This window comes from Nothobranchius furzeri, chromosome 14 (genome assembly GCF_043380555.1).
Source record: "Nothobranchius furzeri strain GRZ-AD chromosome 14, NfurGRZ-RIMD1, whole genome shotgun sequence".
Lineage (NCBI taxonomy): Eukaryota > Metazoa > Chordata > Actinopteri > Cyprinodontiformes > Nothobranchiidae > Nothobranchius > Nothobranchius furzeri.
In genome coordinates, this window is record NC_091754.1 from 34,964,333 (window position 1) to 34,991,904 (window position 27,572).

At 43.5% G+C, this 27,572-nt stretch overlaps 2 protein-coding genes across 5 annotated transcripts in view; one reads left to right on the forward strand and one right to left on the reverse strand.

The window, feature by feature from the left end:
• Positions 1 to 982: 982 nt before the first annotated feature.
• On the reverse strand, positions 983 to 9,882 carry si:dkey-69o16.5 (Alpha-aspartyl dipeptidase-like). Of its 4 annotated transcripts, none has more exons than XM_015965826.3 (9): positions 9,794 to 9,882; positions 5,677 to 5,879; positions 5,508 to 5,596; positions 5,292 to 5,366; positions 5,140 to 5,219; positions 4,898 to 5,071; positions 4,482 to 4,541; positions 4,318 to 4,400; positions 983 to 1,132 (listed from the first exon to the last, which is right to left on the reverse strand). In XM_015965826.3, exons 2-9 carry the CDS (start codon positions 5,769 to 5,771, stop codon positions 1,066 to 1,068), a joined length of 723 nt encoding a protein of 240 aa, XP_015821312.1. In that variant the 5' UTR covers positions 5,772 to 5,879; positions 9,794 to 9,882; the 3' UTR covers positions 983 to 1,065. The 4 variants fall into 4 exon arrangements, with proteins under 4 accessions (XP_015821312.1, XP_015821310.1, XP_015821311.1 ...); XM_015965824.3 differs by having other exon boundaries at positions 4,898 to 5,074; XM_015965825.3 differs by having other exon boundaries at positions 9,673 to 9,861.
• A 1,779-nt stretch (positions 9,883 to 11,661) lies between these two features.
• The window catches only part of tgfbr2l (transforming growth factor beta receptor-like), a 35,955-nt gene continuing 20,044 nt past the window's right edge, over positions 11,662 to 27,572 (forward strand). The window contains exons 1-2 of the mRNA XM_015965821.3: positions 11,662 to 11,850; positions 24,019 to 24,175. Of these exons, the coding sequence (XP_015821307.1) occupies positions 11,796 to 11,850; positions 24,019 to 24,175 (212 nt within the window). The 5' untranslated portion in view covers positions 11,662 to 11,795. The remainder of the gene's footprint in view (positions 11,851 to 24,018; positions 24,176 to 27,572) is intronic.

The window sequence follows — 27,572 nt, forward strand, 5'->3', positions numbered from 1 at the left end:
AAGGTAGGGGTGTGTGTGTGTGTGTGTGTGTGTGTGTGTGTGTGTGTGTGTGTGTGTGTGTGTGTGTGTGTGCACGCTTCAATATACTTAAAAGGAGAAAAATGCTATTTGCCCATATTGGGCTGGCATTATGAAAACATGAATATGATGGTGCACACGGCCTGCTGTCTCTGAGCATCACTCTTATTTCCAGGATAGTGATGCACTAATCTAACAGGTGAACTGGTGATGAAGGTGAATTAGTGCAGAAACCACAGCCTGACAGCAGCACTCACGCTTGAGACTGAAAAGTAAAATGTATTTTATTGTCACGCTGACTGGTGCAGGAAACAGATGCTTGTTGCTTTTGGTAAAACTTGGGTGTGTTTTTATTTTGGTTTAGAGTTGGACACCATTCTAATGTATCCTCTTATTTTGTTTTTCCCTTTAGCGTGGGAACTGCCGCTCCATAACGTAGACGTTTAGAGAATTAAACTGTTTGAACTAACTGAAATCTGCAGAAATAAAACTTTGGGAGGAAGGTGGGAACCATCCTGAGGGGTCTTTAGTCACAACACGGTGAATTTACTGCACTGTAAAATGAAATTGGGCAGATTTGGCTGCAGAACAACAACTTAATCATGTTGACTCCCGTCCTGCAGCAGTATGCTTGTGTTTATATTTAATAGCACTCCGTCTTTCCTCCTGCTACGAGCAAATGAAACTATTTTTGATGTATGTATTCTTTCACTTGGTGAGTAAATATTAACAGTTGATGAAGATGATTTCACTCTTGGAATGAAATAAACTGATTTGTTCACACTTGTGCTGTTTATGTTTGATTAAGATGGCCGACGCAGAGGAAGCAGCTGCGAGACCTTCCATCTGCTAAACATTATAACGTGTGGAGGTTTGTCTCAGCTGATTTAGTATCGATAGCATTGTCACAGGTTGCAGCAGAAAACATAAAACATCAGTGGGAGCTCAAACGAAGAGACACACATTTCATGCTAACTTTTATTGTTTGGACCAGCAACATAAAAATGTCTGGTTTCCATGGTGATGTTCCTTCAGACCTTTCGTAGCTCAGTGTGTGTCTGTCAGCAGGAAGCTGAGGTCGCTGCCTGGATCGTACTCCATGGAGGGCTTCTCCCTGTAACCCACAAGAGAGCTGCTGGTTACTGGTTCTGCTGGAGTAACGTTGTCTACACGTTTACTCCTAAACCAGCTCACGCCAGCGGAGTGGCCTGGGGTACCACGTGTCACTCCTGGAATCTGATTGGCTACCCCACGGAGTTCCATTTAAATTAACTTTACAGTAATAGACCCTAAAACAGTAGGTGGCAGTATGCACCTTTAACCTTGCACACAACAGCTCAAAGAGGAAGGAGAGACAAATGGTCATGGCAAAATGTGGACCTCACAAATTCACCAAGATTCAACAAATGAATAGTTTTGTAAGGGGTGGGGGCAACCCAATTCTCCATTAAGCCACCAATCACTGAAAAGCTTTTGAAAGGGGGGGGGGGGGGGGGGCCGTCTGGATTGCTGGCCGTAATGCACATAACACACAAGCTTGCAATATCCCCCTCCAGCTCGGCTGACTGCACTAATGGGCCATTCCCATCTGTACCGGGTCGGCCCAGGCCGGGTAGCCCCAGTCCGCCCCAGCCTGGCCCGGTTGATTCCACACATCCTTGTCTTAAGCCCATGTGGGCTGATTCTACCCACCAATCAGAGGCTTGCTCTAATGGAAGGTGTGAATTTGCTGTCAGCAGTGGGTGTGTTGGCCCTGGTCGGCGTGAAGCGGACCCCCTCGAGAAGAGGGCTGAGAATGAGCCTTGGTTGGCCCGGAAAAATACCAGGCCACCCAGATATGTAAACAACCTACGCTACCCGGCCCGGGCCGACCCGGTACAGATGGGAATGGCCCATAACTTGTCCTGTGGGACCCTCACCATGCTGTCTCTGGAGGAGCAGATAGGAGACAAGATCTCCTGTAACTTAAAAAGAACCAAAGCTTCCTCCCAGTTTCTCTTGAAGCTGAATTTAACATCATTTTATCATCATGAAACAAAAGAATAAAGTGGAACAAGAACTTCTATCTTCTATTTCTCCTTTTAACTTCTCCGTGTCCCTAAATTAAAGAGACAGATGATCACGCTGCAGCCGCCGTCACTCACCCCGCTCCCTCCCCAAGACCGGACCTCCCGACATCACAGCACTCGGTCTGACTGAGTGCTTCCAGGAGAAATAATAATGAAATTATGAAAATACTAATGCATGTTTGGAGCCTCTTTGGGGGATGCCGTGCTTCCTTCTGGCCAGCTTGGGGTCCTGCGCCTGTCGATGATGTCACACCAGATCACTGGCTGAACGTACAACTTTTGGAAGTAACATTACCTTGTTTAAAAACATTTAGGCAGTAAGAAACACAAATTTAATAACAAAACTGCTAAACTTTTCCCAGAACATACATAAAAGAACAGGGGTCTCACTTATCCAACATTGCGTAGAATCCTTACTAAAACCGTACTTAAGCTCAGCAAAAAAAATGTACTTATGCCAAGCAGGTTTGTGACCTATACAACATGGAGTACGCACAGCTGCACGCAATCTCCGCTTCATAAATCAGAGATTAACGAGAATGTTTCTCAGCTGCATTTTAGTCACATCCCGCCCTCACCACGCCCACTTACTGCCATAAATGGTCGATGCAAAGTGCCTTGTGGACTCATGCGTATACATAAGCCGACTGTTGCAGCGCTCCACCAATAACATGCCGACAGTAGATCAAGGCAGATCAAGGAAGCTCAATTTCACAAGCAGAAGTTGAGGTACTTGTGGATGAGGTGGAGAAATGAAAGGAAGTGCTTTTGCAAAACGAGAAAATCCACAGAGTGGCACAGCGTTGCTGAAGCTGTCAATGTTGAGAATTCTTCAGAGAGATCTGTGGCGGATATAAAAAAAATGGTCCAATCGGGATTCAATCCCCAGACCCCCAGGTGAAAGTCATGCGCGCTAACCAACCAGCCAGCCAAATGGAGAGCTCCCCTGTACAAGTAGCCAGGGCGCATGATCAGGTCACAGTGACAGGACACACACACTGTCACAGACGCATGACATTCTGTCTCAATCTGTCCCCCTGTTGATATTCTGCATTCCGTATTCTGTGCTTCAGGCTGTGTGTGTGTGTGTGTGTGTGTGTATGTGCGTGCGTGTGGGGGGTCTTGTTCTGTGTGAAAACAAAGCGGTACAAGTGAAAATGCTGCAGGATTTCTTAATTGTATCTTCTCAGCAGCAGCACTGCAGGTGCTCTCCATGTCCAACATGTGCGTAAGCCAGGTCCTTAGTTAACTTAAAGTTGCGCACATTTTTCCGCTAAGTTTTCTTTCATAAATCCCAAAGTTTGCGTGGAAAGTGAGTAGGACTTGTGGAAAGTTGCTCACGCAGTTTTCCGACCCCGTTTTGTGCATAAGCAAGCTTGATAAATGAGACCCCAGATTTGAAAAAAGATGCGACATATTTTGGCCGAGCGGTATTGCTGTAGTATGATGACGTCATCAGCAGGCGCAAGCAGATCCAGAAAGTACAGCGGCTGAAAACAACAGTTGGTATTGCAATATCTTCTGGAATTACCTGAAGAACCATCAAAGTCTGAGGAGTCACGCCAAGGTTGCATTCTTTCTGCTCCACATGTAACATTTACTGTAATTTTTTTAAGCTAGCGAAGCTAGCGACAGACAGGAAGATGTGGAGTAAAACTACCCTGAAATGTATGTATACTGCCCTCTAGTGGCTGGAAACTACACGCTGCAACTTTACAAATTTCTTTAAAGGTAGCACAAATGGCGACCAGCATCCCGGCATGCGGAGCGGTCGATGACGCAATGCTCCCTGTCCCAGTTTGGCACACTTGTGCACTACACTCTCGAACCCTACTGTGCACCTCCTCCAAGTGTACTTCACAGAAGACCGTTGGTCGTGGTGCGAGTATTGGGATTGGGCCAAACACTAACCGCGACTTCACTAGAGCAGGTTCTGCAGAGAAAAGATGTCACATCCAGAAAAGTGTGGAAGTTTAACCCTCCCACTGTCCTAATGGGTGTGACACTGCAAGGAAAGTTGACCATTGAGCAGGATTGATGGTTTATCCCTTGGGTCCATGTGGCAGGGGTGAGGAGTGAGCACCACCTCAGCCCTGCCATGTGGACCCAAGGGGTAAACCATCAATCCTGCTCAATGGTCAACTTTCCTTGCAGTGTCACACCCATTAGGACAGTGGGAGGTTTAAACAAACAAGGCATTATGGTGTGGGTCTAGACCAGGGTTGGACACCTGCTGAAGAGTCGGGCCTTCGTTGATCCCAACAGCGTGGCTTTGTTTCCCTCCACCAGCAGCATGGAGCCCTCCCTCAGACCCTCCAAAAAAAAACAGGAATCATCACACAACGATCCGATCACAGCAGACGCATCCCGCCGTCCTCGCCCTCACACACTCACCAACACACTCTGGGTGTCGGGTTCTTCGTGGTACTGGGTGATCCTCTGCTCTCTGGTCTCCTGTAAAACACCGACAGTCAGAGGACGAGCTAACCAAACCCTTTTGAGCTCAAATCCCAGAATCAAGACGTTTCACCGTGCATAAATGATGTAATAAAAACCACTAAACACCAGACCCAAACTGGTTTCCAGCAATTGGCTGACGCAGCATCTTGTTCTGCTAAGCTTTGCAGTGTCACAGCTCTGAGAGTTGCAAAGCTCCCAACCAGAAACCATCTGCTGGTTTTTGAATGAGTGGGAAAACAGCCCATGATAAACCTTCTTATAACTTTTTCACTACAATTATATTATTTACTGTAAATATGAGATTTGTGGCCAATAAGGAGCAGCCTCTTTCGTCTGAGACAATGACTCACCCCCATGTGGCGGCTGTGGGGGTCGGGGTCCAGGTAGTGTGGGTTGATGTTGAACGGGACGAGGCCAATGGCAGAGAAGCTTGGAGGGTAGACAATAGGCATGTCGTTGGTGGTGTTGATGCTGATGGTGGCCACGTTGGTGCCAGCGCTGGAGCCCATGTAGGGGATGCCGTCCTGCTGGGACAGAGCAGAGGACATTTATAATGTGTCTCTAGCTGGGTAGCTCCATCTGCGGGTTTCACCTCCATCACTCTCCTCCTGATCTCCGTCACCACTTTATTGTCATAAAGACTCTTAAGGAGCCGGAAGGTGTTTCCTCCTCCTGCAAACAAACACCAGTCAGCGTCTCCACTGGGGGTGGGGAGAGAGATGGGAGACACGAAAGAGAAATCACCGATAAAAATGGCTTCGGCCCCCCCAACGGCAGCCACGGGATCTGCAGCCTCGTGGATGCTGTCCACCTCATAACCTGCAGGGGGACAAAGTCTTTCAGCTGGACTGAACCACAGGAAGCTGCAGCAGGTTATTCCAGCTCAGCCTGAAACGAGCCAACCAGAAAGGTCCTGATGTTCTAGACCTCCATAAAACAAAAGGTGGAGAAGAACCTTACCCAACGTTTTGAACTTGTTCCTGGCTGTCTTTGTGTAGGCATCTCTGTCATGGAGAGCATAAGGAACAAACAGCACTCTCTTCACATCCCTGCAATAAACAGACTGCTTTTTACTCACTTGGGTTTATTATCTAAACCACTTCCTGTGCCGAGTCTCCAGAGCTCCTACTTTCCAAAGAAGTCACAGATGTGCTGCTGACAGTGGTCCAGGTAGCCTCCACCATGTAGGGTGGAGTTGGACACCAGCAGGAGTCTCCTCTTCATCTCTGACCGCTCAGCAGCTCACAGACTCGGCTGGGAAACGCCGGGAATGCAGTCACCGGGTCCACAAGTCTGGGTCACAGTCCAGCTGGGATTCCGCTGACGGCAGCGCTAGAGAACCATAAATATGGAAAGCCAATCTGGTCACAATTCACTTGCATTAAGACACTGCATAAAGGAAGAAGACAGAAGTAGCTACCCATAAAGTTGTAAAGTCATTCATGATTAAAGGGGCATTATGGAAGTTTGACAGCCAAAACATGTATAGAAATAATAAATTTCTTCTTCATACATTCTCCTGCAATGCCCTGGTCCTGTAGAATGAGCCCTGGCATTTTTACTGTGATTGCCTGTTTTTCTGTAAAATCACAGAAAAACAGAGCTGCTCGGGTCGAGCAGGCTGCTTCATGCACGTTCACGCTCAGGCATAGCCCGTAGCATTTGCTATCCGTAGATTTAGTCTTTGTTGCTGTTCCTAATGCCTAGTGACAAAGCTACATATCTGAGGACCCTTAGCTACTTTCTGTAGAACTTTCTTCTAGATATTTCCTGCAAATTAGCAACAAAATAGCCATTTTCGCTCCGAACCGTTCTTTGAACATTGTTTCAACTGTCATCAAGGATATAAAAGTTACAGATACAAAGGACATCACTGGCGCTTTAGCTCACCTAGTAAGACGTCGGACTCTCGTGCAGAAAACCTGGGTTTGATTCTGGGTGTGAACATAGTTCATTTAGAGTTTCTTTTTTACATTAATGGTATATTTTTTACAGTAAGATGCCCAATTTTTTTTTAGACTCGCCGAACGGCATTGGATTCACAGATAAAAAAGATGTGGGTTCAACTTTCATTTTGGAATAATTTTTCAAGCAAGGGAAGGGAATGATCTGAGCATGCAGGAGGACTGACCCATCATAAACCTTTGTCGGCTGTGCTGAAGAGAAAGGTACAGAACCAAGTTATTTAATTAATTAGCTGCGCGTTCTCCTGTTCTCTGTCCTCCGGGCCACATACACACACACACACACACACACACGGGACTGTCTCAGCTTGTTATTTTCGTTAAGGAGTGTGCACGTACAGCATGCACGTCTCGTGCATGAGCCTATTGAAGCTGCCGTTACGCTTTTGGCCTGAGGGGGCAATCGCGAGCATAAAAATTCCATTGGCCGTAGAGTTCCTTTAAAGGAAGACGAACTTTATTCAGTGAGGAGGTCTCGTCTCCTGCAGGAGACCTTGAGCAAAGCTATTGTGGCTTCTTTGACTGCTTGCACGGTCGTAAGTAAGTAAAACTTTATTTATATAGCACGTTTCACAGATAAAATCACTAAGTGCTTCACAACATACATAAAAAGGCAAAACAGGACAGGAGCACAAGGTCAACTTACATAAAACCTTGTCTAAATAAAAGTGTCTTCAGCTGCTTTTTAAAAGAATCAACAGAGTCGGCCACACGAAGAAACAAGGGCAGGGCGTTCCAAAGTCTGGGAGCTGCAGCTTGAAAGGACAGGTCCCCTCTAGTTTTAAATCTGGTCTTAGGGACCTTCAGTAGGTTTTGACCCGAGGACCGTAGAGTGCGGCCAGAAGAGTGAGGGATTAAAAGGTCTGATAAATATTGTGGAGTTAGTCCATTAAGAGCTCTAAAAGTCAAAACTAAAATTTTTAAATCAATTCTAAACTCGACCGGTAGCCAATGTAATGAAGATAAAACCGGTGTTATGTGAGCCCTTCTATTGGTTCCTGTTAAAAGCTTTGCTGCAGCGTTCTGGACCAAGTGGAGACGACTGACATCTGATTTGTTAAAACAAGTAAAGATAGAATTACAATAATCTAAACGAGAGGAAATAAAAGCATGGATAATCATCTCCAAGTCCGATTTTGAAGTAAAAGCTCTCAATTTGGAAATGTTTCACAAATGATAAAAGCAGTTCTTAACTAAATGTTTTCAGTGGCAGCTCAAAGACATGGACTGGTCAAAAAGAACACCAAGGTTTCTGAGACTGGTCTGGACTGAGGAGCTCAGGGAACCAAGGGGTTGTTTGATTAAAAGCACTTTCTGTTCAGGAGCAATGATCAGTGTTTCAGTCTTGCTTGAGTTCAACTGAAGACAGTTACTGGCTAGCCAGTCCTTAATACGCTCAATGCAATCAAGTAGATCAGCTAACTGTTAAACTCTGTGTCCTTGAAAGAGCAGTACAGTTGAATGTCATCCGCATATAACTGGTAGGACACATTAGTAAAGCTTTTAATAATCTCCCCAAGAGGGCAAATATATAAAAGAGATCCTTGCTTTTCTTGTTTGGAGGCCAGACAGATGTGATGCGTCCCTGGATGTGTGACGCAGTTTGTTAAAGTTAAAGTCCCATCAGTTGTCACACACACTGATGTGTGTGCGAAATTTGTTCTCCGCATTTGACCCATCCCCTGGGAGAGCGGTGAGCTGCAGACACAGCCACGCTCTGGAACCAATGCAACCCCTTAATGCTGAGTGTCAAGCAGGGAGGCATTGGGTCCCATTTTTTTCAAGGTCTTTAGTATGACCCGACCAGGGATCGAACCCTGATCTCCCAGTCTCAGGGCGGACACTCTACCACTAGGCCACTGAGCTGGTTGTGTCTGCAAATTAAAAGTTAATTTCTGTTCATTTTGATGAAATACTTGACCTTTGAGACGTTACACAGGCAAGGTCTTCATATGTCAATAAATGTGTCACAGAGTCATGACTGAGTCTGTTTTTACAACAAAATTTCTGTGGTCACCTTATCTACACATCTGGTTGGAGGATTTCCAAAAACACAGGTGCAGTCCACTGTAACTTTCAGTTTTCTTCTTCTGTGGTGCTTTTCCTACAAAACCATCCACCTCTCCAGTTGGTGAGCTGGGTGTCATGCGGTCATTAATATCAACACATCCAGCTGTTTTATGCACCTGATGATTAGAGTTATACAAACCAAAGATTCAAAAAATTTGCTTTGATCTTCAACAATTTTGGCAGTCGATGTAATCGTGACAAATCATCTAATTTTGGCAGCGCTACTGGAGGTAGACACCGGGCTTCTGTGACCCTAGTGAGCATGAAGCAGTTCATATAGTCGATATAGTCCTACATTTAAAGGACCTGTATCCAGGGGCGCCTCCAGAAAATTGTGATGGGGTGGCCATGGCCACCCTTTGGGGGTGCTCTTGCCTGTATCATGCTATTTTACACCTACTGGAAGCTAAGATAGTACTTTTCATGACCTATTCCTGGAAATAAGCCCTTGGCTAGCAGCTAGCATTGTTGTTGTAATACTGACTCTGTGGATGGTTGCATGAAGCCAAAAACTGTTATTACTGTGTTTTGATGAGATTACAATTAAACATGGTCAAAGCTCCAAAATGTGTTTGTTTGTTTGTTTGGTTGGTTGTTTGTTTGCATGATTTAGGACCCTTAAATTCACCATCAAGGAGCTGACTCGCATACATTGTTAACTTAATTAGATGTCATAACAATCCAGCAACTGGCAGGTGTGGCTGATGCATTCGTAAATTTGCCTTGCAGGGAACTGCTGTGTAATTGCACCATCACACATTACCAGTTTGTGCTGCACGATCATTTTAATAGAAAACGGAAAGAAAATCAAAACGTTTCAACTTTTTAAATGTAGGAGCTAGAAAAAGGCAGCATTTTAACCACTGGTCCCACCATCAGGCTTGTGTGAATGTAGATTTGTTTATTTGGTGCTATTTTGTAACATTTAACGTCTTGAAAACTGATATTTTCATCGTATTAAGTCATAAATTACAAAATAGAAGCGCTCGTGCTGTTTCTGTCCTTTTGCCAGTGTTTACCGTAGTACACACTGTAAGTGTGCAGCTAAATTCTGGTCGCGAGTCCACAGGACCGCATTAGCGTCTCTTTACCTCAAAGTTCAGAGGAAATTCCGGCTTAGAGTCCAACCACACGACCCATATCAGTACCCAGACACGTGACCAGTTCGATGCCCGTTGCCTTTAATAGATATGATCGTTTTTTTCTACTTACAGAAACACAGATACTGATAAAAGCCACGCTGAGTTTTGCTGCTGAGTGAAGGAGGAGTCACGTGAGACAAAGTCACGTGCATAACTTCCTAAAAAGGCAACCGGAATCAGCTGAATCAGCTAGAGAAGCTCCTCGATGGTGAATTTGATGGATTGGATTTTCTCAGCCACAAATCGAAGGTGGAGCGTAATCTATTCATCTGTTTACTGAATTAAACTAATTGTATTTCAGTGTGTGCAGAAAAAAAAAACCTAAAAACATGACTTACAAAAATGAACAAATCACACACAATACCATTTTCTGCAATAATGACCCAAAAGGCAGGGGCGCCTCCAGAAATTTTTGATAGGGGTGGCCAGATGGGTCCAAAGAAATTTTTGGGGTGGCACACCAAATTGGTCCATGTGGTAACTCGGAGAGAGTTTAGCCTGTGGCGATGTATTGCATTGCTCCTTTATTCATTTTTATCGAAAAAATCAAAAAACAAACCAAAAAAAAAAAAACAGTACGTATCCAAAACATTTAACTTACATTTTATAAACCCAAACATATCAGAAAAAAATATTTTAGTTATTTAAAATGTTATTTCAAATTTAATTTATAAAGGTATTTTTTCAGGTTAATTCACCTGTTGCTTTGTTCACAGAAAGCTATGGAGATAAAAACGTTTTTTAAATGGTGAGCAGCAGAAACATATTTCTTCACTCATTAATTGTATTATTTTTATTTTGTTTTACAATTCTGTCTTGATTAAACAAGATCATTATATAGTTTGACTGAACATATATGATTTATTAACACTGGCTTTTCTGGGGGGGAGCTGTTTTGGCCAAGGGCCACCCCTTGGGGGCAGTGTTGCCAAAAGGAAATGACTATTAACATCCTTGCTGTTAACAAAGCAAGCTATAATCTTAAATTATGTTGAAAACCTTTTGAAGTACTCCATTGCTACACATTTGTATTTTTAAATTATTTAACTAATTTACCAGTTTACCCATGCTATATCCTGTTTGTTATTGTGTGTTTCAGTGGAAAATCAGACATATTTACATCTACAGAAACGGTCTGCCTATTTTCATTCATAAGTTGTTTTTATAAGTGTTTAAGTCCTGCTGGAGTTGTACTACGTCTTGTCCTCTATGCTTCAGTACACGGTTGTTTCTCTTTGGTGCCAAATAAACAATTAAAACTGTAAATGCGCTAACTGGCGTATTAATGTAGTGTGATTTGTTCAAACACGCACTCAACAACTGACCTACAGCTCAAATCATTTAATTTGACAGAAAACTCTAACTGTAGCTCATCAAACAGAAGTTAGAAGCACGATTATAAAGATGAATAAATATGTCAAAACTATCATTGAGTAAGTTACAGTAAATGTAGATAAATGTAAAGAACAATGGGAAGCATCATCAGAATCTGTTACCTCCTAACACACACACACACACACACACACACACACACACACACACACACACACACACACACACACACACACACACACACACACACATTGCAAAGTTCTGCTGCTACATTATAACTGGCACATCTAAGGACAGCTAAGTGGTGAGTAAACCTCAGCACACACAAAAATGTGGGGACCCCCGCAACCTTTTAGGGACCCCCTATGGGGGTCACAGGCCGCAGTTTGGGAACCATAATCTAGTTTATAGGCTACAGCTAAATCTAAAAAATCTGAATCTCTTTTTATTTTTTGTCCCTCAGTTCAGAAAGTGAAACTTGTGTAGAAAACCTGTAACTGTACACTTTGGTCAGAAGCGAGTCTCCAGCCTCCAGGCTGAAGATGGGAGCTCCTCCAGCTCCTGCGTGTCACACATGTGCAGAGACAGAAGCAGGGGGCGGGGCCAAACCACATCTGGATGAGAAACATCTGGAGCTCCTTCTCTGCGCTCACGCAACAGCCTCTCCGCTCTCACCGGGCTGAGTCAACAGCGACACGACGGCACATCGACCGACCCAAGCCCATGACTTCGTCCCGGAGATGATGACTCGGAGCTGGACGCTTTGGAGCGGGGTCTCCGTCCTCCTGACAGCATGTGAGTGTTTGAGTTTGCTTTCCGACTTTTCTTTTCGGCAAACCTACGAGAAGGTTGGAGCCAGGGCCGACGGATGGCTTTGTGGATGGAAAATCTCCCAGGACTGAGCAAATCAGCTGGTTCGGTCTTCGGGCGTCGTTGGTTGACTTTGTATTCCAAAAACAGGACGATTTTAGTTTAGCCTCTCTGAAGTGTTTCTGCGTAAAAGTTATAAATAATTATTTACCTGTGATACCTCCTCGAACAGCCTCAGTTTAGAGAAACAGGGTTTACATCTGTAAGGACTAAATTCAAATGATTTACTCACAATTAAATTCAACTAAACCACAGCAGAATAGAAGAAGAAGAAGAAAATATCATTTCTATAGCGCCTCTCAAGATAAAAATCACGAGGCGCTTCACAAAAACAAAACATCTAAAACCATAAAAAAGCATTTAGAAAATGTTTAAAATATATATTTAAAATGAGCAAAAATAGACAATTGGGATGAAAAAAATGTTAAGAAAGAGAGAGAGCGTGAACAGGAAAGAGGGAAATCAGTGGATCCTGAGGAAGGTGGAATAGATGGGGAGAGCTGAATAAAGAGAGAGTGGTGAAGAAGGTCATACAAAAGCCAGCTTGAACAAGTGAGTCTTCAGTTCAGTTCAGTTCAGTTCATTTATTCATAAAGCACTTTAAAACACCCAGCACAGGAACAAAGTGCTGTACAGAAAATACATTAAAACAATAGAATAAACAGAAAGCAGCAAAGAGAAATAAATAAAACACAGGAGACATAAAATTAAAACAGCCCAATATTAAGAATAAAAACTAGATAAAAACAGCATTGAAACACACAAAAACAGCTAAAATAAGTCAAAACTAAAAAAAAATAGTAACCGACATCTCACATGGTGTCAAAAGCAAGGGTAAAGAGGTGTGTTTTCAAGAGTGACTTAAAAACAGGTAAGGAACTGGCCTGTCTTATCTCTAAAGGAAGCTCAATCCACAGTTTAGGAGCTGCTACAGCAAAGGCGCGATCTCCTCTAAGTTTACGCCCAGTTCTGGGTACATTCAGGAGCAACTGATCAGCTGACCTGACAGAGCGAGAGGGTGTGTAAGGCTGTAACAGGACAGAGAGATAAGAAGGTGCAAGGCCATGGAGACATTTAAAAGCAAAAAAAAAAAGAATTTTAAAATGAATCCTAAAAGAAATGGGCAGCCAGTGAAGTGAAGCTAAAACATGGGAAATGTGCTCAAACTTTGGAGTGCCAGTTAAAAGACGGGCTGCGGCATTTTGCACCCTCTGTAGATGACTAATATGAGATGCACTGACCCCAATATAGAGTGCGTTACAGTAATCCAGCCGAGTGGTAACAAAGGCGTGGATCACTGTCTCGAAGTGCTGCCGTGAAAGAATTGGCTTTATTTTCGCGAGCTGCCTGAGGTGAAAGAAGCTAGATTTTACCACCGCCCTGATCTGATATTCAAACATCAGATCACAGTCCACTTTGACCCCCAGGTTTGTGACAGTTGGCTTAACAAACTGGGCCAGGGAATCAACATACACATTGGGGGTCTCAGTAGGACTACCAAAAATCATCACCTCAGTCTTTTTATCATTAAATTTTAAAAAGTTAATAGACATCCAAGCCTTTATGTCATCAAGACACTGAAGTAATGGCTGTATGTGGTATCCGCCTTTTTTCTGAAGAGGATCATAGATCTGACAGTCGTCAGCATACAAGTGGAAAGCAATGCCATGCTTACTCAGTATAGACCCGAGAGGAAGAAGATACAAAGAGAAGAGGCGAGGTCCAAGAACCGAGCCCTGCGGGACACCACACAAGAGAGGAGCAGAAGACGACACATAGTCACCGAGACTGACACAAAATGTTCGCCCTGCCAAATAGGACCTGAACCACTCAAGAGCAGCTTTTTAAAGGAGACCACTGAGTCCAATGATCTCAGGCTCAGGGGGAGAGAGGTCCAGAGTCTGGGGGCCACAGCAGCAAATGATCTGTCACCTTTGGTCTTTAGCCTGGTGCTGCACAACCAGTAGGCTTTGATCACTGGACCTCAGGGACCTGCTGGGGGTGTAGGGACTAAGAAGATCACCAATGTAAGATGGTGCTTGTCCATGTAAGGCCCTATAGACCAGAACCAGGATCTTGAAATGAACCCTGGAGTTGACTGGCAGCCAGTGAAGCTGGAGGAGAAGCGGGGTGATGTGGGTGTGTTTGGATGAATAGATGGGCTAACCACCTTCAACTTGCGCACTGAGATAAAATCAAATCAACTTTATTAAGCGCTTTCACATGCCCCAAACGGACAAACAAAGTGCAGAGATGAAACAACAAGTCAACTAATGAAAAAAAAAAAAACAAGTTACTTCTGTAAAAATCATTTCCTGTTTCTTTTAAGTTAATTCACAATAAAATTTCAAACATCTGGTGTGAAAGGCAAAGGGATAAAAACGCAGATGTGACAGGTGCCAATCATGCTGGCTGACACAGGCTTTTACAATAAATTACATCCCATAAAATAACTCAAAGCAGAATACAATTTTAGTTTTCAAGGCTCAAAAATGCTTATGACTTGGCCATGTCCACACCCTTCAATACTGCAAATACAGCCTCATCCTCTTTTGCATGGTTGGGTCTGAACAAGGTTCCAAGCAGAGCTTCAACATGCAACAAGGAGAAGTGGGAGTGACATTTTCTGGGCAGCAATTTAATGAAAACAAGGCCAAAACAAGCAGTTTTACAGCTAATCAAAAGTGTAAGACCACACGCCTTTAAAAGGCCAAATCTGTGCAAAGATGTTGATTCATTGTCATTTTCTGGCACGACGTTCTGATGGCAAATGCAAAAGAACATTCCCTTTCTGAATGTGGTCAGGTGGTTGAACTGCAGAGGCAGGGTCTCTTACAACACACCATCACTGCTGGAACCAAGGGTCAAACACTACCTGCCAAAAGTGAAGTCAGCAGCTGCTGTTCCTCCCTCATCCACTAGGGGCTGGCATCCGACAGGAGCAAGTTCCTATTGAAATAAACACGTTTACCGCCTTTAGGTTCAATAGTAATAATAGTTTTTGGTCATGACAACTCTCAAGGAGGGTGAATATATCTGTAACATTTAGATGCAATTGACCCTGTGCATGAAAAAATGCTAATTTCCGGGTTCTGACCAGAAGTGCAGGCTAGTTATTTCTGGCTAGTTATTTCTGGCTATAATAAGCTACTACAAATACGTGGTAAATGAGAGGATAAATTAGGTTATTTAATTGCAACATTTTGCTTTGATTGGTATGTCTGTGTTGTTGTTGTTTTTGTTGTTTTGCGTGTGTGTGTGTATCAGCCTTCTCCCCGCCCCCTTGATTCAAATGGATAAAAGTAATGTGATACAGCTGCTAGAAAACTGGTGAATAGGAGTACATCTGATTTTGTGTTTCTACCATCGACATATACATTTATGGACAATGGGTTTCCATAGGCTCCAATAACACATTTTTGAAGACAAATGGGAGGTGGCCACCACCGCCATTTTGACCATGTCACAGGTTCCGTCAAGCCCAGACAATTCCACAAAAGGGAAGAGAGGTGGAGCTGAGGGTGGGGCTGTAAGGCTGGGATCAACTGATGACACCCGGTCGAACTAGCTACAAGCTAACCTGAAGCTAACCCAAAGCTAACGCGGAGGTGGGAGCTAAGCTAACAGAGGTAGCAACCTAGCTACAACCGGAGTTAACTGTGCACAACACCAGAGCTTCTGAGTCAGAGATACGCCGGGCTGACCGCTGGGTAAAACCGGGTGGGACACAGAGGTCTCCGAGAGCTCCACAAGCCGGCAGCCGCACAGCAGACAAGCGCCGCTGCGATCTGAGATGTGCAGAGCTGCCGCTGGGGAGAACCGGGTGGAAAGGTTTCCATTCCAGAACTCCACATGCCGGCAGCCCGCGCAGCAGACAGGAGCCACGATCAGACAGAGATGCGCCGGGCTACGGGGAGGGGAGAACCGGGTGGAAAACAGAGGTCTCCCGAGAGCTCCACAAGCCGATAGTCGGAACCCAGCTCCACCAACATGTTATATTTCAACCCATTTTCTAAAGTGCAGCATTATGTTAAATGCACTGGGTTTTACCCTATTACATTTAAATTTCATGGTTAAACTCGGCAGTGACCTAAAATACATAAATATAATTTTGCTTACCGAAAAAAATGAAGTGGAGACTCCTTGGACGCTCTATTAGTGCAATTAATGCCACAGCAAGTCATTTTGTCCAACAATTGCACAAATAATATCCAAAAAGGACACACAAACGCTACAACTAATGGTCTAAGTTGAGAAACTGAAAATAACGGAACAGTTTCCAGGCCAGACCGAGGCTCTACTGAGGCCTTTCCACGGAGCTAGCTCTGTGGAAAGACCGAGGCTCTACTGAGGCCTTTCCACGGAGCTAGCTCTGTGGTCACGTGGGTCGGATGCTCATTAATTATACAGAATTTTAGGCTTTTAATACACTTAAACAGAAGAGTGAGGAAAAAATTCACCCCGCTCAGAGTTGTCATGAGTGTAAACTAGATCTATTAAACCTAAAATATGTTTTGGAACCAGGCTGTAAACATGTTTATTTCTGCTGTGAAATTGGTATTTTTAACATGGGAGTCAATGAGGATTTGCTCACTTCTGACAACAGCCCCCAGCGGATGAGGGTGGAACTGCAATTTATTTCACTTCCGCGTTGGCCTCAATTTCTGTCCCGCATTGTGGGGGCTTGGTTTCTACTCATATATTCACATAGCTGGAGTTGTTGGGGTAGCAATGCAGCCTCTAAATGAGTCTAAATAATAAATAAATAACTAATAATAATAATTAGGGAACGGTTGTGACATCACTGAAATCACCACTGGCTAGTTTCACTAAATGACTGTAAAGGACCACTGATACTAAAACAAAGAACGTCCGAGACACTCCAAACTGACAGGGTAACAGGACTTTGGTGGCAGATAATGCCTTAATTAGAGGCAGCACTGCTGCCACAGCAGCTCCCATCATGGATATATGTCGATCGTAGATGAATTTTTCTCGAACCCCAAACAGCACCAAAGTTTTCTGGGTGGGTAAATGAACGTATTGCATAGTAGAAATAAGGTCCAGGTAGCAATAGAAAAGTCACCGTTTAATAATAACACAACGTGTTTGTCATACCCTTTCTAGTCATGTTCGCACTAGTTAGCACAGCTGTGTTGTGTCCTCACCTTCATAGTTATGCAGAATGTAAATTTGTACAATTTCAATCCTTTTTTTCTTGTCTGCTTTGTGAAGCAGATGAAAAAGTTTCGACAATACGATGAACGTCATCGACTGAAATTTTTGGCTAATTCCCAAGGGATCCGGAAAAGTGCAGTTCACCGTCCATGCTGACGTCACTGTGAAGGGGACAGGAAGTACCACGGCCCAAGTTCATCAACCAGAGCTAGTGTTTGCTGTCGTGCACAGGGTTTAATGAGGCTTCAAATTATGAGGACTTAGAGGCGTGTCCATTTGACTGACAGGTGAGAGGTGAGCCATCAGTGCTAGCGGTTTGCCCCCTTCCTGCTTGCTCCAGCGAAGGTCTCAGCCTCGGCCTCAGGGTAAAAGTTTTACAGCCGAGAAGGCAGAGGAAAGCAGGGTTGCTAAACCATGGTTTTCTGGCTGAAAGTGCCTGCCAACCTCTGTTAGCTTTGTTAGCTCAGCTAGCCTGTAGCTATTGGCTTAAAGGTTGTTGGGTGTCAATCACCATCACACTGTGTTGGGTTGTCATTACATGTTCTGTTACCTGAGTCACTGGGACCAACCTTGTCACTTCAGGGGAAGTTCTAGGAGGGGGAAAAGTGACAGAGATACGATGGCTCTGTCCTCTCAGCTGTTGTGTCTCCATAAAAAATCAGCCCTTTTGGGACTATGCTAAGACGTTAGCACATCACCACTGTTTTGGCAGTGAGTGATGTCACTGATCAAGGCCAAAGGACGTGTGCGGACATCAATAACGTTAAGTTTTAATCTGTCAAAGTACGTCATAATTTAATCTATCCAGAAGGTGGGAAGAGAGGTTGTTCAAAAATAAGAAGAAAGCAGGTCCGCTGTTTTATTTTCTTTCCCTTCCATTCTTCTTGACCAGTGCCGTGGTGTCATGTCTGCCACCATTAGATTATCTTTGTACTCAGTCTCATGAAATTTGGGTGCAGTTTTTGAGTCTATAAAAGAAGGCGTGCAAGGCCTCTCACTCACTCATGTGAACTCTGTGGGCAAGACTGCTGCCGCTGTGAACGTGATATGCCTGAGAAGAAAGAATGGATGAGCACAGTTGTTCGGTAAACCTTACTCCTGGTAGTTTAAGCTAAACCAAACCGAGTGATCTGAGTGTGAACCACCCTGTGGAGAAAACTAATTTCTGTCACTTGTATTCGGGATCTCGTTCTTGTAACGATTAAATTTACATATCATTTAATGAACCATAAGACAAAAGATTCCATAGAAAATATGAAATCAGTCTTATGGATCTTTGGGTACTTTTAACCAGAAGACTGGAACCTTTTATTGCAGGGATTATGTAACCACTTCGTATTAATTCAGAGACAAAAGAAAGAGAGTCAAGTTTTAAAAGTGTAAAGATTTATTACTAAACAAATTAAAACTAGACTAACTTTAAACACTAAATGTTTGGTGTAACTTAGGTGAAGTGAGACGGAGAATGGTGTAGTGTGGAATGTTATTCAGAACCAGCAAATCCGGAGAAACGATTAGTTCTGATGGGAGTGAAGATGATGTTTCGCGCTAAGCTTTGGTTTAAAGATTTATAACACACATTAAGATGCCATTCTGTCAGTCTACGTACCCTTTCGGAAGTCCCCGTTAGATCAGGAATGTCGAGGTCCAGCTTGACCCTCTCTGGAACCGAAGCCGGTAGGAAAAGCAGCGGTTGCAGACTCAAATCAGTCTTGAGATACTTCGGGGTCACGACAGTTTATTGGTATCTAACAAGACCCAAAACGGGGTCGTGATGGTTCAGCTTTTATTCTGAAAGGAATCGTTGCAGCAGGTGGAACATGCAACAGATTTTATCCAGCTTGTCGTTGGTTCTTTCGGCTGAAGAGGAAAGTTACGGATTGGCCACTCCGACAACCTCTCTAGAGCGCTTTGAACTGGCGTTAAAGATGACGTGGGCATAGTTTTATAATTTGGATGTTTTGATTTACGGTCAAATGAAAAGATGACAGATTTACCAAGCACCGCAAAAACCACTCCTCCGTCAGATCTGGCAGATTCTGATTGGATCAGTAAAAGCAATGTGTGATGTGGCTTAACCTTACGTGTGATCAGTCTCTAGTGGAAACATTTAAAGTCATATTACTTATTATATTCTGTAGGATTATAATATCAAGTAATTAATATTTTCATTTCACAAATTGGTTCACATTTTATTATTGACCAACACTTTGTTTGATTAGCTTATTAAAAATAGAGTTCTTTGATTTATTAAAAATAAAGAGTCCTTTGTCTTCATTCTTCTCTTGGGCTGGAAAGCAAAACAGTTTAGAAACAGAGCATGAGACCTTGAGCAATATCTCATGCGGATTAGTTCTTGCTGAGGAGAAGGGGGAAATGACTTTTAGGTGGAAAACAGTCATTTCATTCCGTTACATTCTTTCGGTCACTACCCAAAGCCCGTGACCATAGGTGAGGGTAGGTAGATAGATCGACCGGTAAATCGAGAGCTTTGCCTTCTGACTCAGCTCTCTCTTCACCACGACAGACCGGTACAACGCCCGCATAAAAACCTTTTTGTTCAAAAGCAAAGGAGTTTCTGAGGCATCATCACCATAATCACTACTTTTTTTGACATCGAGTACACTGCATTGTTGGATGTCTCTTATCTAAATGTGTGCGCCGCATTCGTCAAAACGTGAGAACCGCTTCACTAATTTGTCATTACGCTTAATTGTAAGAATGTTGTTTTCAGGAAGCGGAGAGCAAGTAGCCACGAGTGGTGAACGAAAACGGGGTTCACCTGACAGCCTATTTCAGCTGAAAATGCACCTTTGGGTCATTTTTGGCCCAAAATTTTCTCTGGTCAAATTTTTGATAATTCTTACTGTTTAAGAGGTCCAGGTCTACCAGACAGAGTTAAACTGCATTCTTACGCCGGGGACACACCGGCCGCCGAAGCGCCGGGAGGCGAAGCGCTCACGAAATTCGGCCGCTGCTCGCTGCTCCTCAGTTCAGACCAGACCCTTGTTTCTCCGCTCCGGTCGAGGCGCGCCTCGTAGTTTTTCTTTTAACCACTTGGTGTCCTCCATTTCCTCTCTGCCTTTTCTCTGCTCTTCTCCCCCCCCCCTGCTGTTGTGTGTGTGTGTGTGTGTGTGTGTGTGTGTGTGTGTGTGTGTGTGTGTGTGTGTGTGTGTGTGTGTGTGTGTGTGTGTGTGTGTGTGTGTGTATGTGTGTGTGTGTGTGTGTGTGTGTGAACCTATAGTGTGAACCAGTTGTTAATAGCTGGCCTACGACTTTCTGCCTCTCTGTCCTGTTTGCTCCGGTTGAAAGACACCCACAACCACACCCCCTTCACGTGGTCACACACACACACACAAGTTCGCTGTGTGTGTTCATGTGGTTTTTATGCAGTGTCTGTTTTCAAACACATTTAACTATCGCTGAATTTTGTTTTTTGAAATGCTTTATTTTGTTAAATTTACCGCCCTGCCTCTTATGTCTAGGTTTGACTTCCTGCCAGAATTGACGCGGTTCACCCGCGGCTCGCAAAAAAAAATAGAGCAGATGGCAAAACGATCGCTGCACAGCCTGGGCTGGAGCACTGGCGCGCCGTGCTTCGCGGCGCTTCGGCGGCCCATGCGGTCTATAGAATAAGATTAGAAGGGCGCCAAATGAAGGCGGTCCCAATTTCGCGGCGCTTCGGCGGCCGGTGTGTCCCCGTCGTTAGACTCAGTAGCTTTAAAAATACACAAAGAAGCTGGCCTTGCTTTGGTTGGACTCTTTCACAAATTATTTTCCAGTCATGCGTTCAACAGAAAACAACCCATCAACCTTAAAAGAATACGAAACAAATAAACAAATCCAGCACTAGGAGATAGGTTCCTTCAGGGCCGACGAGCTAGTCTGACCTTCTTAACAAAGCAGGTCATGAAATGTTATCCTACAGATCTGCTGTTATGTGTTTGTTTGCTGGGATTTCTCTGGTTAGTTACAAGCATGTGGGATTGTGTTTATGTGTGCTCCTGGTGGTAGAGAAGGTGCTTTTATTTGTGAAACCTGGTTGGTCGTAAATCAACATCTCTGCTGGTTCTCAGATGAACTTGAGCCATGGGCCCTCTCTTAGAGCTGCCCATTATCTCACATCGAACAAAGAGCGAGTGTATGAGAAATGCGTCTCACACAGCAGCACACAGAGCATGCTCGCTCTTTAAGACGCTGGAGAAGACAGAGGCTGGCACGGATTTTGACATCTTTCAGTACTTTCATTTTCAAAAACGGCACACAACAGTTAGCAACACTAAAGAATGCATTCTTCCAATGTGCATTCTTTAGTGTTGCTTCTTCAGCTGGCTTGGAGAGTGCAGGAAAGACTCTGGATTATGTTGAACCGTCGGATTATTCTGCATGCTGCTGTGTGTTTGTGTTTAATAAACCAGCAGCTGGGACAGGGAGGATGTCCTCTAAGCACGGCCCAGGTCTCCCATCAGAACAGCTGAATAATATTAACAGTTTAATGCATATTAAACTGTCAAATTACAAATATATTAGTTATTTTTAAATATTACAGACACTGAACTAATCTCATGTTAAAACTATGACTCTTGTTCAAATATTAAACTAATTTAGAAGATGTTTCATGACGGCTAATTCAGCAGCATCGACCTGATCTATGGTCATAGTCCGACCTGTTTTATCTGGGCAGCATGTGCGTCAGCAGCCCGGATGCCTCCAGTTTCTACGGACGAACTCTAATGTAAAACTCACTCCTATCCTCACAGATGGAAGACAAATAAACCTTCACTTTTGACTCTAACTACTGAAAACTGTTAACTCCATCAGTTCTATCCCTCTTTTGTCTTCAGTTTAGCCTATAAACACACATGTAATAGCTTCTTCTGAGTGTGTGTGTGTGTGTGTGTGTGTGTGTGTGTGTGTGTGTGTGTGTGTGTGTGTGTGTGTGTGTGTGTGTGTGTGTGTGTGTGTGTGTGTGTGTGTGTGTGTGTGTGTAGTCATGTATGCAGCTAGAGATCTTCTGTTTGTCCACTTGTAAAGGACCAGTTATTGTTTCATGTAACCGGATGAAGAGTGAATTTAAATTGACGATTTTTGAAAACATTTCATTTAATGACCTAATATACTACTTTTGCTGATGCACAACAGCATGACCTGCAGACAGAGACTCGTAAGTGAAGCTTTATGTTTATGTTTATGTATTTAGCAGACGCTTTTGTCCAAAGCGACTTACAAGTGATAATCGGCATGTTGCCCTTGAGGTTAACAACAACAACAACAACAACAACTTGACATCAATCATGGAGAGGAGGGAACAAGGAGTGAACAGTAGAGAGGGGGGACGGGTGCAGGGAAGGTGCTAGTTAAGAAGATGCTCTCTGAAGAGCAGGGTCTTCAGGAGTTTCTTGAAAATTGAAAAGGAAGCCGCAGTTCTGGTAGTGTTAGGAAGGTCATTCCACATTTGTGGAACGATGCATGAGAAAAGTCTGGATTGTCCTGAGCGTGGTGTAGGCACTGCTAGCCGACGATCCTGTGATGACCGGAGCGGCCGGGCCGGGACGTAAGCCTTTGCAAGAGGATTCAGGTAGATGGGAGCCGTACCATCTCGGACTTTGTATGCTAGTGTTAGCAATTTGAATTTGATGCGTGCTGCTAGCGGTAGCCAGTGGAGCTCAATGAACAGAGGGGTGACGTGTGCTCTTTTTGGCTGATTGAAGACCAGACGCGCCGCTGCGTTCTGGACCATTTGAAGAGGTCTCACAGTACAGTCTGGAAGACCAGTTAGAAGGGCATTGCAGTAATCGAGGTGGGAAATGACAGCAGATTGCACCAGGAGCTGGGTGGCACGTTGTGTTTGGTATGGTCTGATCTTTCGTATGTTAAACAGCGCAAAGCGGCATGAATGAGCAACAGAGGCAACATGATCTTTAAAGGTCAGGTGTTCATCAATCACAACACCCAGATTTCGAGCTGCCTTTGAAGGAGCCAGAGATAGGAAGTCATTTTGGATTGAGATATTGTGCTGTATGGATGGTTTTGCTGGGATGACAAGTAGATCAGTTTTAGAGAGGTTGAGTTGGAGATGGTGGGATTTCATCCATTCTGATATGTCAGAGAGACAGTTTGATATTCGTGCAGAGACAGTGTGGTCGTCCCGTGGAAATGACAGATAGAGCTGGGTGTCGTCTGCATAGCAGTGTTAGGAGAAGCCATGTGATCGAATGATCTCACCCAGTGAAGTGGTGTATATGCCTTCAGAGGCACGTCCATCTATATTTGCACACAGTTTCTCACCAGGCTTCAGAAGTGAGAGTGACTTCCTGACCATCTCTTGAGAACTGATGGCACCTTTTGTCTCAGAAAAAGAAGAGAATCAATGAGAACTGGTGCTTTCACAAAAAGAGTTCAGGCGTGTCAGGAAAACCACAGATCTGATTCTCTTTTATGAGTGTCAGGTTTTTCTGTGTCTATAGATAAACAGTTTAATTAGGCCTTTTGTTGTTTTACAACATAAATAAAATACTTTATGATTAAAGCTCACCCTGACTCCTGTCTCACCCTCTGTCCCATAGTCAGGATGGGAAACCCAACACCTGGTTTGTACTCATGAAGAGATCCATGTGGAGCAAAACCTATTTCTCTGCCATGTTTGTTCCTGCTGTTTGAGATAAGTCTGTCTTTAGATTGTGCAGCAGAGACGGCTAGGATCAGGCATCTTTCCAACCTGCTGGACTTCATGAGAATGTTCTCACTAACTTGATTAGCTCTGTTAGCTTTGCGGATCTTCCGGAGATGGAGCAGACAGTGGGAGCAGGTAGAACGGCATAAAAGACAAAAACAAGTTTACTCTTAGACTGTAGCTGAATTAGTTTTAAACAACATGCATGTGTTTCTGATCCGTGCTGACCTTTTGTCCTCCAGGTCTTCCAGGTGCTGTCCTGTCTTTCAGCTACCAGAGAGACAACCTGTGTAAGTGGTGTGAAGTTTCCAGTCCAGTGTGTAAGGACAACATTTGCTTCAGTAACTGCAACTTGACCTCCTTCTGCACGGTCGCCGAGGAGATCTGCGTCTCCATATGGTGAGAGTCCTCAGGCATTCGTCCAAGTGCACTAAATGGGTCCAGATCTGGAAACCATAAACGTTTGTTGCTGCTGCTGTCTCAGCTCAACGTGGTGCATCTCCTTTATGAAAATCTATTCAAGGTCGAGTCAAATCAAAAAAGTACCAAACAGAAATCAGGTCACAGAGTTTTCTAAAACTTCCATCAACAACATTATTATTATTAATTATATATAACTAAATGTTTTCTCTGTGGTGTTTTTCTCTCTAAACTTCATTGTGACAACGTAGATTTCTTTTATCTTCTTGTTATTTAGTGGCTCTCTGGTGAGTTTAATCATCATATGTAATATGATTATAAATTCACACAAATGCACATTTCAGGAGGCAAATCTTCCTCTGTGGAGTTTGTCTTTGCTGAGTTTTGGGGAAATGTTACTGGCTTTGCCATTGGGAGAAATGAAGCGCCCATCCTGCATTTCATCCAATTCAAGAGCCGTCTCAAGTCACTTCACAAAGTAAACGTTCCAATACAGTTCAGGTCATTAAGCCAACTAGGGATGGGTACCTTTGACATTTGAATCGATCCGGTACTAATTCCCAGTACCTAGGAATCGATACCGGTACTTAACGGTACCAATTTTCGATACTTTTGAGTGTTCTATATTTTAATTCTCTTTTATAATTAAATATATTTTTTCTCAATATTTCACCATATTTGATAAATATCATGATAAATAACATACAACTGTTTGTATTTTAACATCGTCCTTGTAGTTTTATAAGCTAAACTGAAGCAAACATCTTTACTGTGAACTAAATTTACTGTGTATCTTCATTCCTTTTGCCGTCCTTTTTCTTTGATTTTTTCCTACTGGGAAGTTAGAATTTCCGAGGAGAAAGCGAACGCACCATTAGCTTTTAACAATGGTGGCAATGGAAGCTAACATATCAAGCTAACATTATCTTAAACAGTTTATTTAGCTGCTGGAGCAGATTAAAACGATGATGCCTCACACTTAGATCGTTATCGCTGGTTTCATCTTCACCCAATCACCCGTCGCATTTAGTAAAGTGAAGCCAAACTTTAGAGTGCGTTCATGTTCTTCTAGTCGGAAATTCGGAGTTCCGAGGAGAAAGCGAACGCACCATTAGCAAAACGGAAGCTAACATATCAAAGTAACGTAATCCTAAACATTTTATTTACCTACCGGAGCAGATTAAGATGAGGATGTCTCACTTAGATCATTGTCGCTGGTTTCATCATCACCCAGTTACCAGTCACATTTAGTGAAGTGGACCCAAGCTTTAGCGTGCGTTCTTTCTACCGTGCTGCTTTGTTTACAACTGCCTCGCAGCGACCGACGACATAACACTCTTGCGCAAGCGCAGCTGTCTAGGCAAGTTCTCGTTATGAAGGACGGGTACCGAAACGAGGCACTGTTTTAAGTCATTGAGTCATTGACTACAGTCAGTCTTTGCAGCAATCCTGCAGGAAAACAAATGTTGCTGTGCTGGTGCAACCGGATGATTGGCTGTGTGGCTCGTGGTGCCGCAGCATAAGGATGAGGTCAGGACACATGGTGGGAATTTGGAAGCATTTTAATAAAAAACAGCCATTTAGAAACAACCAGAAGCTCCTGATGTCATCTCTGATCTCTGAAGCTGTTACCCTGCACCCACAGGTGAAGCCACTAAGTGCGATTAAGGGCTGCACAACAGCCAGGCCAACGAGAGGGCAGAGGAGCGTGTACATGCCCCACACCGCGTTGTACTTTTTATTGATGGTCGGCGAACTGACAAAGCTACCTGTTAGCCTTTATATCAGCTACCGCACAGTAAACAGCTAATGCTGAACCACTAAACCGTGCAGTGTCTGTCCAGCAGAGGGCTGCCCACTGTGAAGTTACTCACATTTATAGTTGCAGAACCACTGAAACCAGTTTAAAAGCAATAGTTACAAACCCTTTAATGTTGCTGTAACTCCAGATGTCATGTGATCTGTTAGCAGTCAAAGTATGTGATGAGACCAAAATGTGACTATATGTTTGTAAAACGGACAGTTACGGAGTAGCCATGCTGAATCGAATTGACTCCAGAAGTTCTTCAGTTATAGCTGTTCATCTAGTCGTTCATTTCTGAGTTTATTTGAAGGTGTTGAACACTGATAAAACATTTTAATAATGTCTTCTGATTATAATCAGTAACTCTGAGTTTTTCATGCAGGCTGAACATGAGAATAGTCTCCTACACCCATCTTCTGCTTTCGCTTCTGATAGAAAACAGATGGTGAAACTCTAGGACTAGAAAATCCCGACAGATCTACGTCACACTGTCACTCAACATTCATGAACTCACCCATCTTGACTCGTGACAGGGAAGGCTGTTGTTGGCTTAACGTCCTGGAAACAGCTAGTAGAAGCTAACCATTAGCATTAGCAACTCCACCACTAGCGATGTGTATTGGTGAAATTCTGGCGACACGATACGTATCATGATACTGGGAGACGATACAATATATCACGATATATTGCGATAGATTCAGTCAGACGTTATTAGCAAATTTTTTAAGACTGAATTTATTATAGGAAAATTCTATAAACAGTCCAAACTGATACTTAACATGTTTAAAATGAGGTATCTGAACCATAATAGAGGGATTTACATTTCAGTGGTGGAAACAAAACCTATTGCACACTGCTGCCAACTAGCGGTTAGCGTTCAAATTGCACCAAAAGAAAAGAAAATACACAAATGTTTGCATGAAAATTCTTCCAAAAATTAGATACACACCTTTTGAATATCAATGTAATATTGCAGGAAAAATATATCACGATATATTGTCATATCGATATTTTCTTACATCCCTATCCGCCACGCAGCAGAACTCCCCCAGGCTTTTGTTATTTGTGGAGATTACACATCAGCGTAGCAGAGTAGAGTCAGTGGTAGAGTCACCTCCTAAAACAGGAGTACCAGAGCACAAGGCATTCATTCGTACTAGAGACCACTGCAGATGTAATGATTAAGCGAGTGTTCCACACCTTTAAAATCCACGTGTGTCATCAGATATTTTTGTAACACACACATTTTTATTACCTGCCTTTTGTCTTTTAGCAGCAGGCTATAAAAACGCCTCTTTGTATCCTCAGAAAGCTGCTGTCATTGTTATCCAACAGCCTACCCCGCGAGCCAGAAGAGTACAGAACCGTTCCAAGCTTCTTCAGCACGTTAGTCAGTGTTAACGTAAAGATATGACAAGTCTCAGAGGTTTTGATAGTTTTTCCATTTTCTTAAGTTAGAGAGAATTTACTGACAGTGAATACTCTAAGCTGCTCCATTGCTTACACTTTTCTTTATGACAGGAAATCATCTTAGTTCATTTGTTTGTATTAGAGTCCTGGGATCCCCCTCAC

Excerpts from the sequence above, each read along its gene's own strand:
- si:dkey-69o16.5 (XM_015965824.3), bottom strand. The coding sequence starts at position 5,771 with ATGAAGAGGAGACTCCTGCTGGTGTCCAACTCCACCCTACATGGTGGA. Across the intron at positions 5,597-5,676 it reads ATCTGTGACTTCTTTGGAAA|GGATGTGAAGAGAGTGCTGT; the intron begins GTAGGAGCTCTG and ends TGTTTATTGCAG. Across the intron at positions 5,220-5,291 it reads GGCCGAAGCCATTTTTATCG|GAGGAGGAAACACCTTCCGG; the intron begins GTGATTTCTCTT and ends GTTTGTTTGCAG.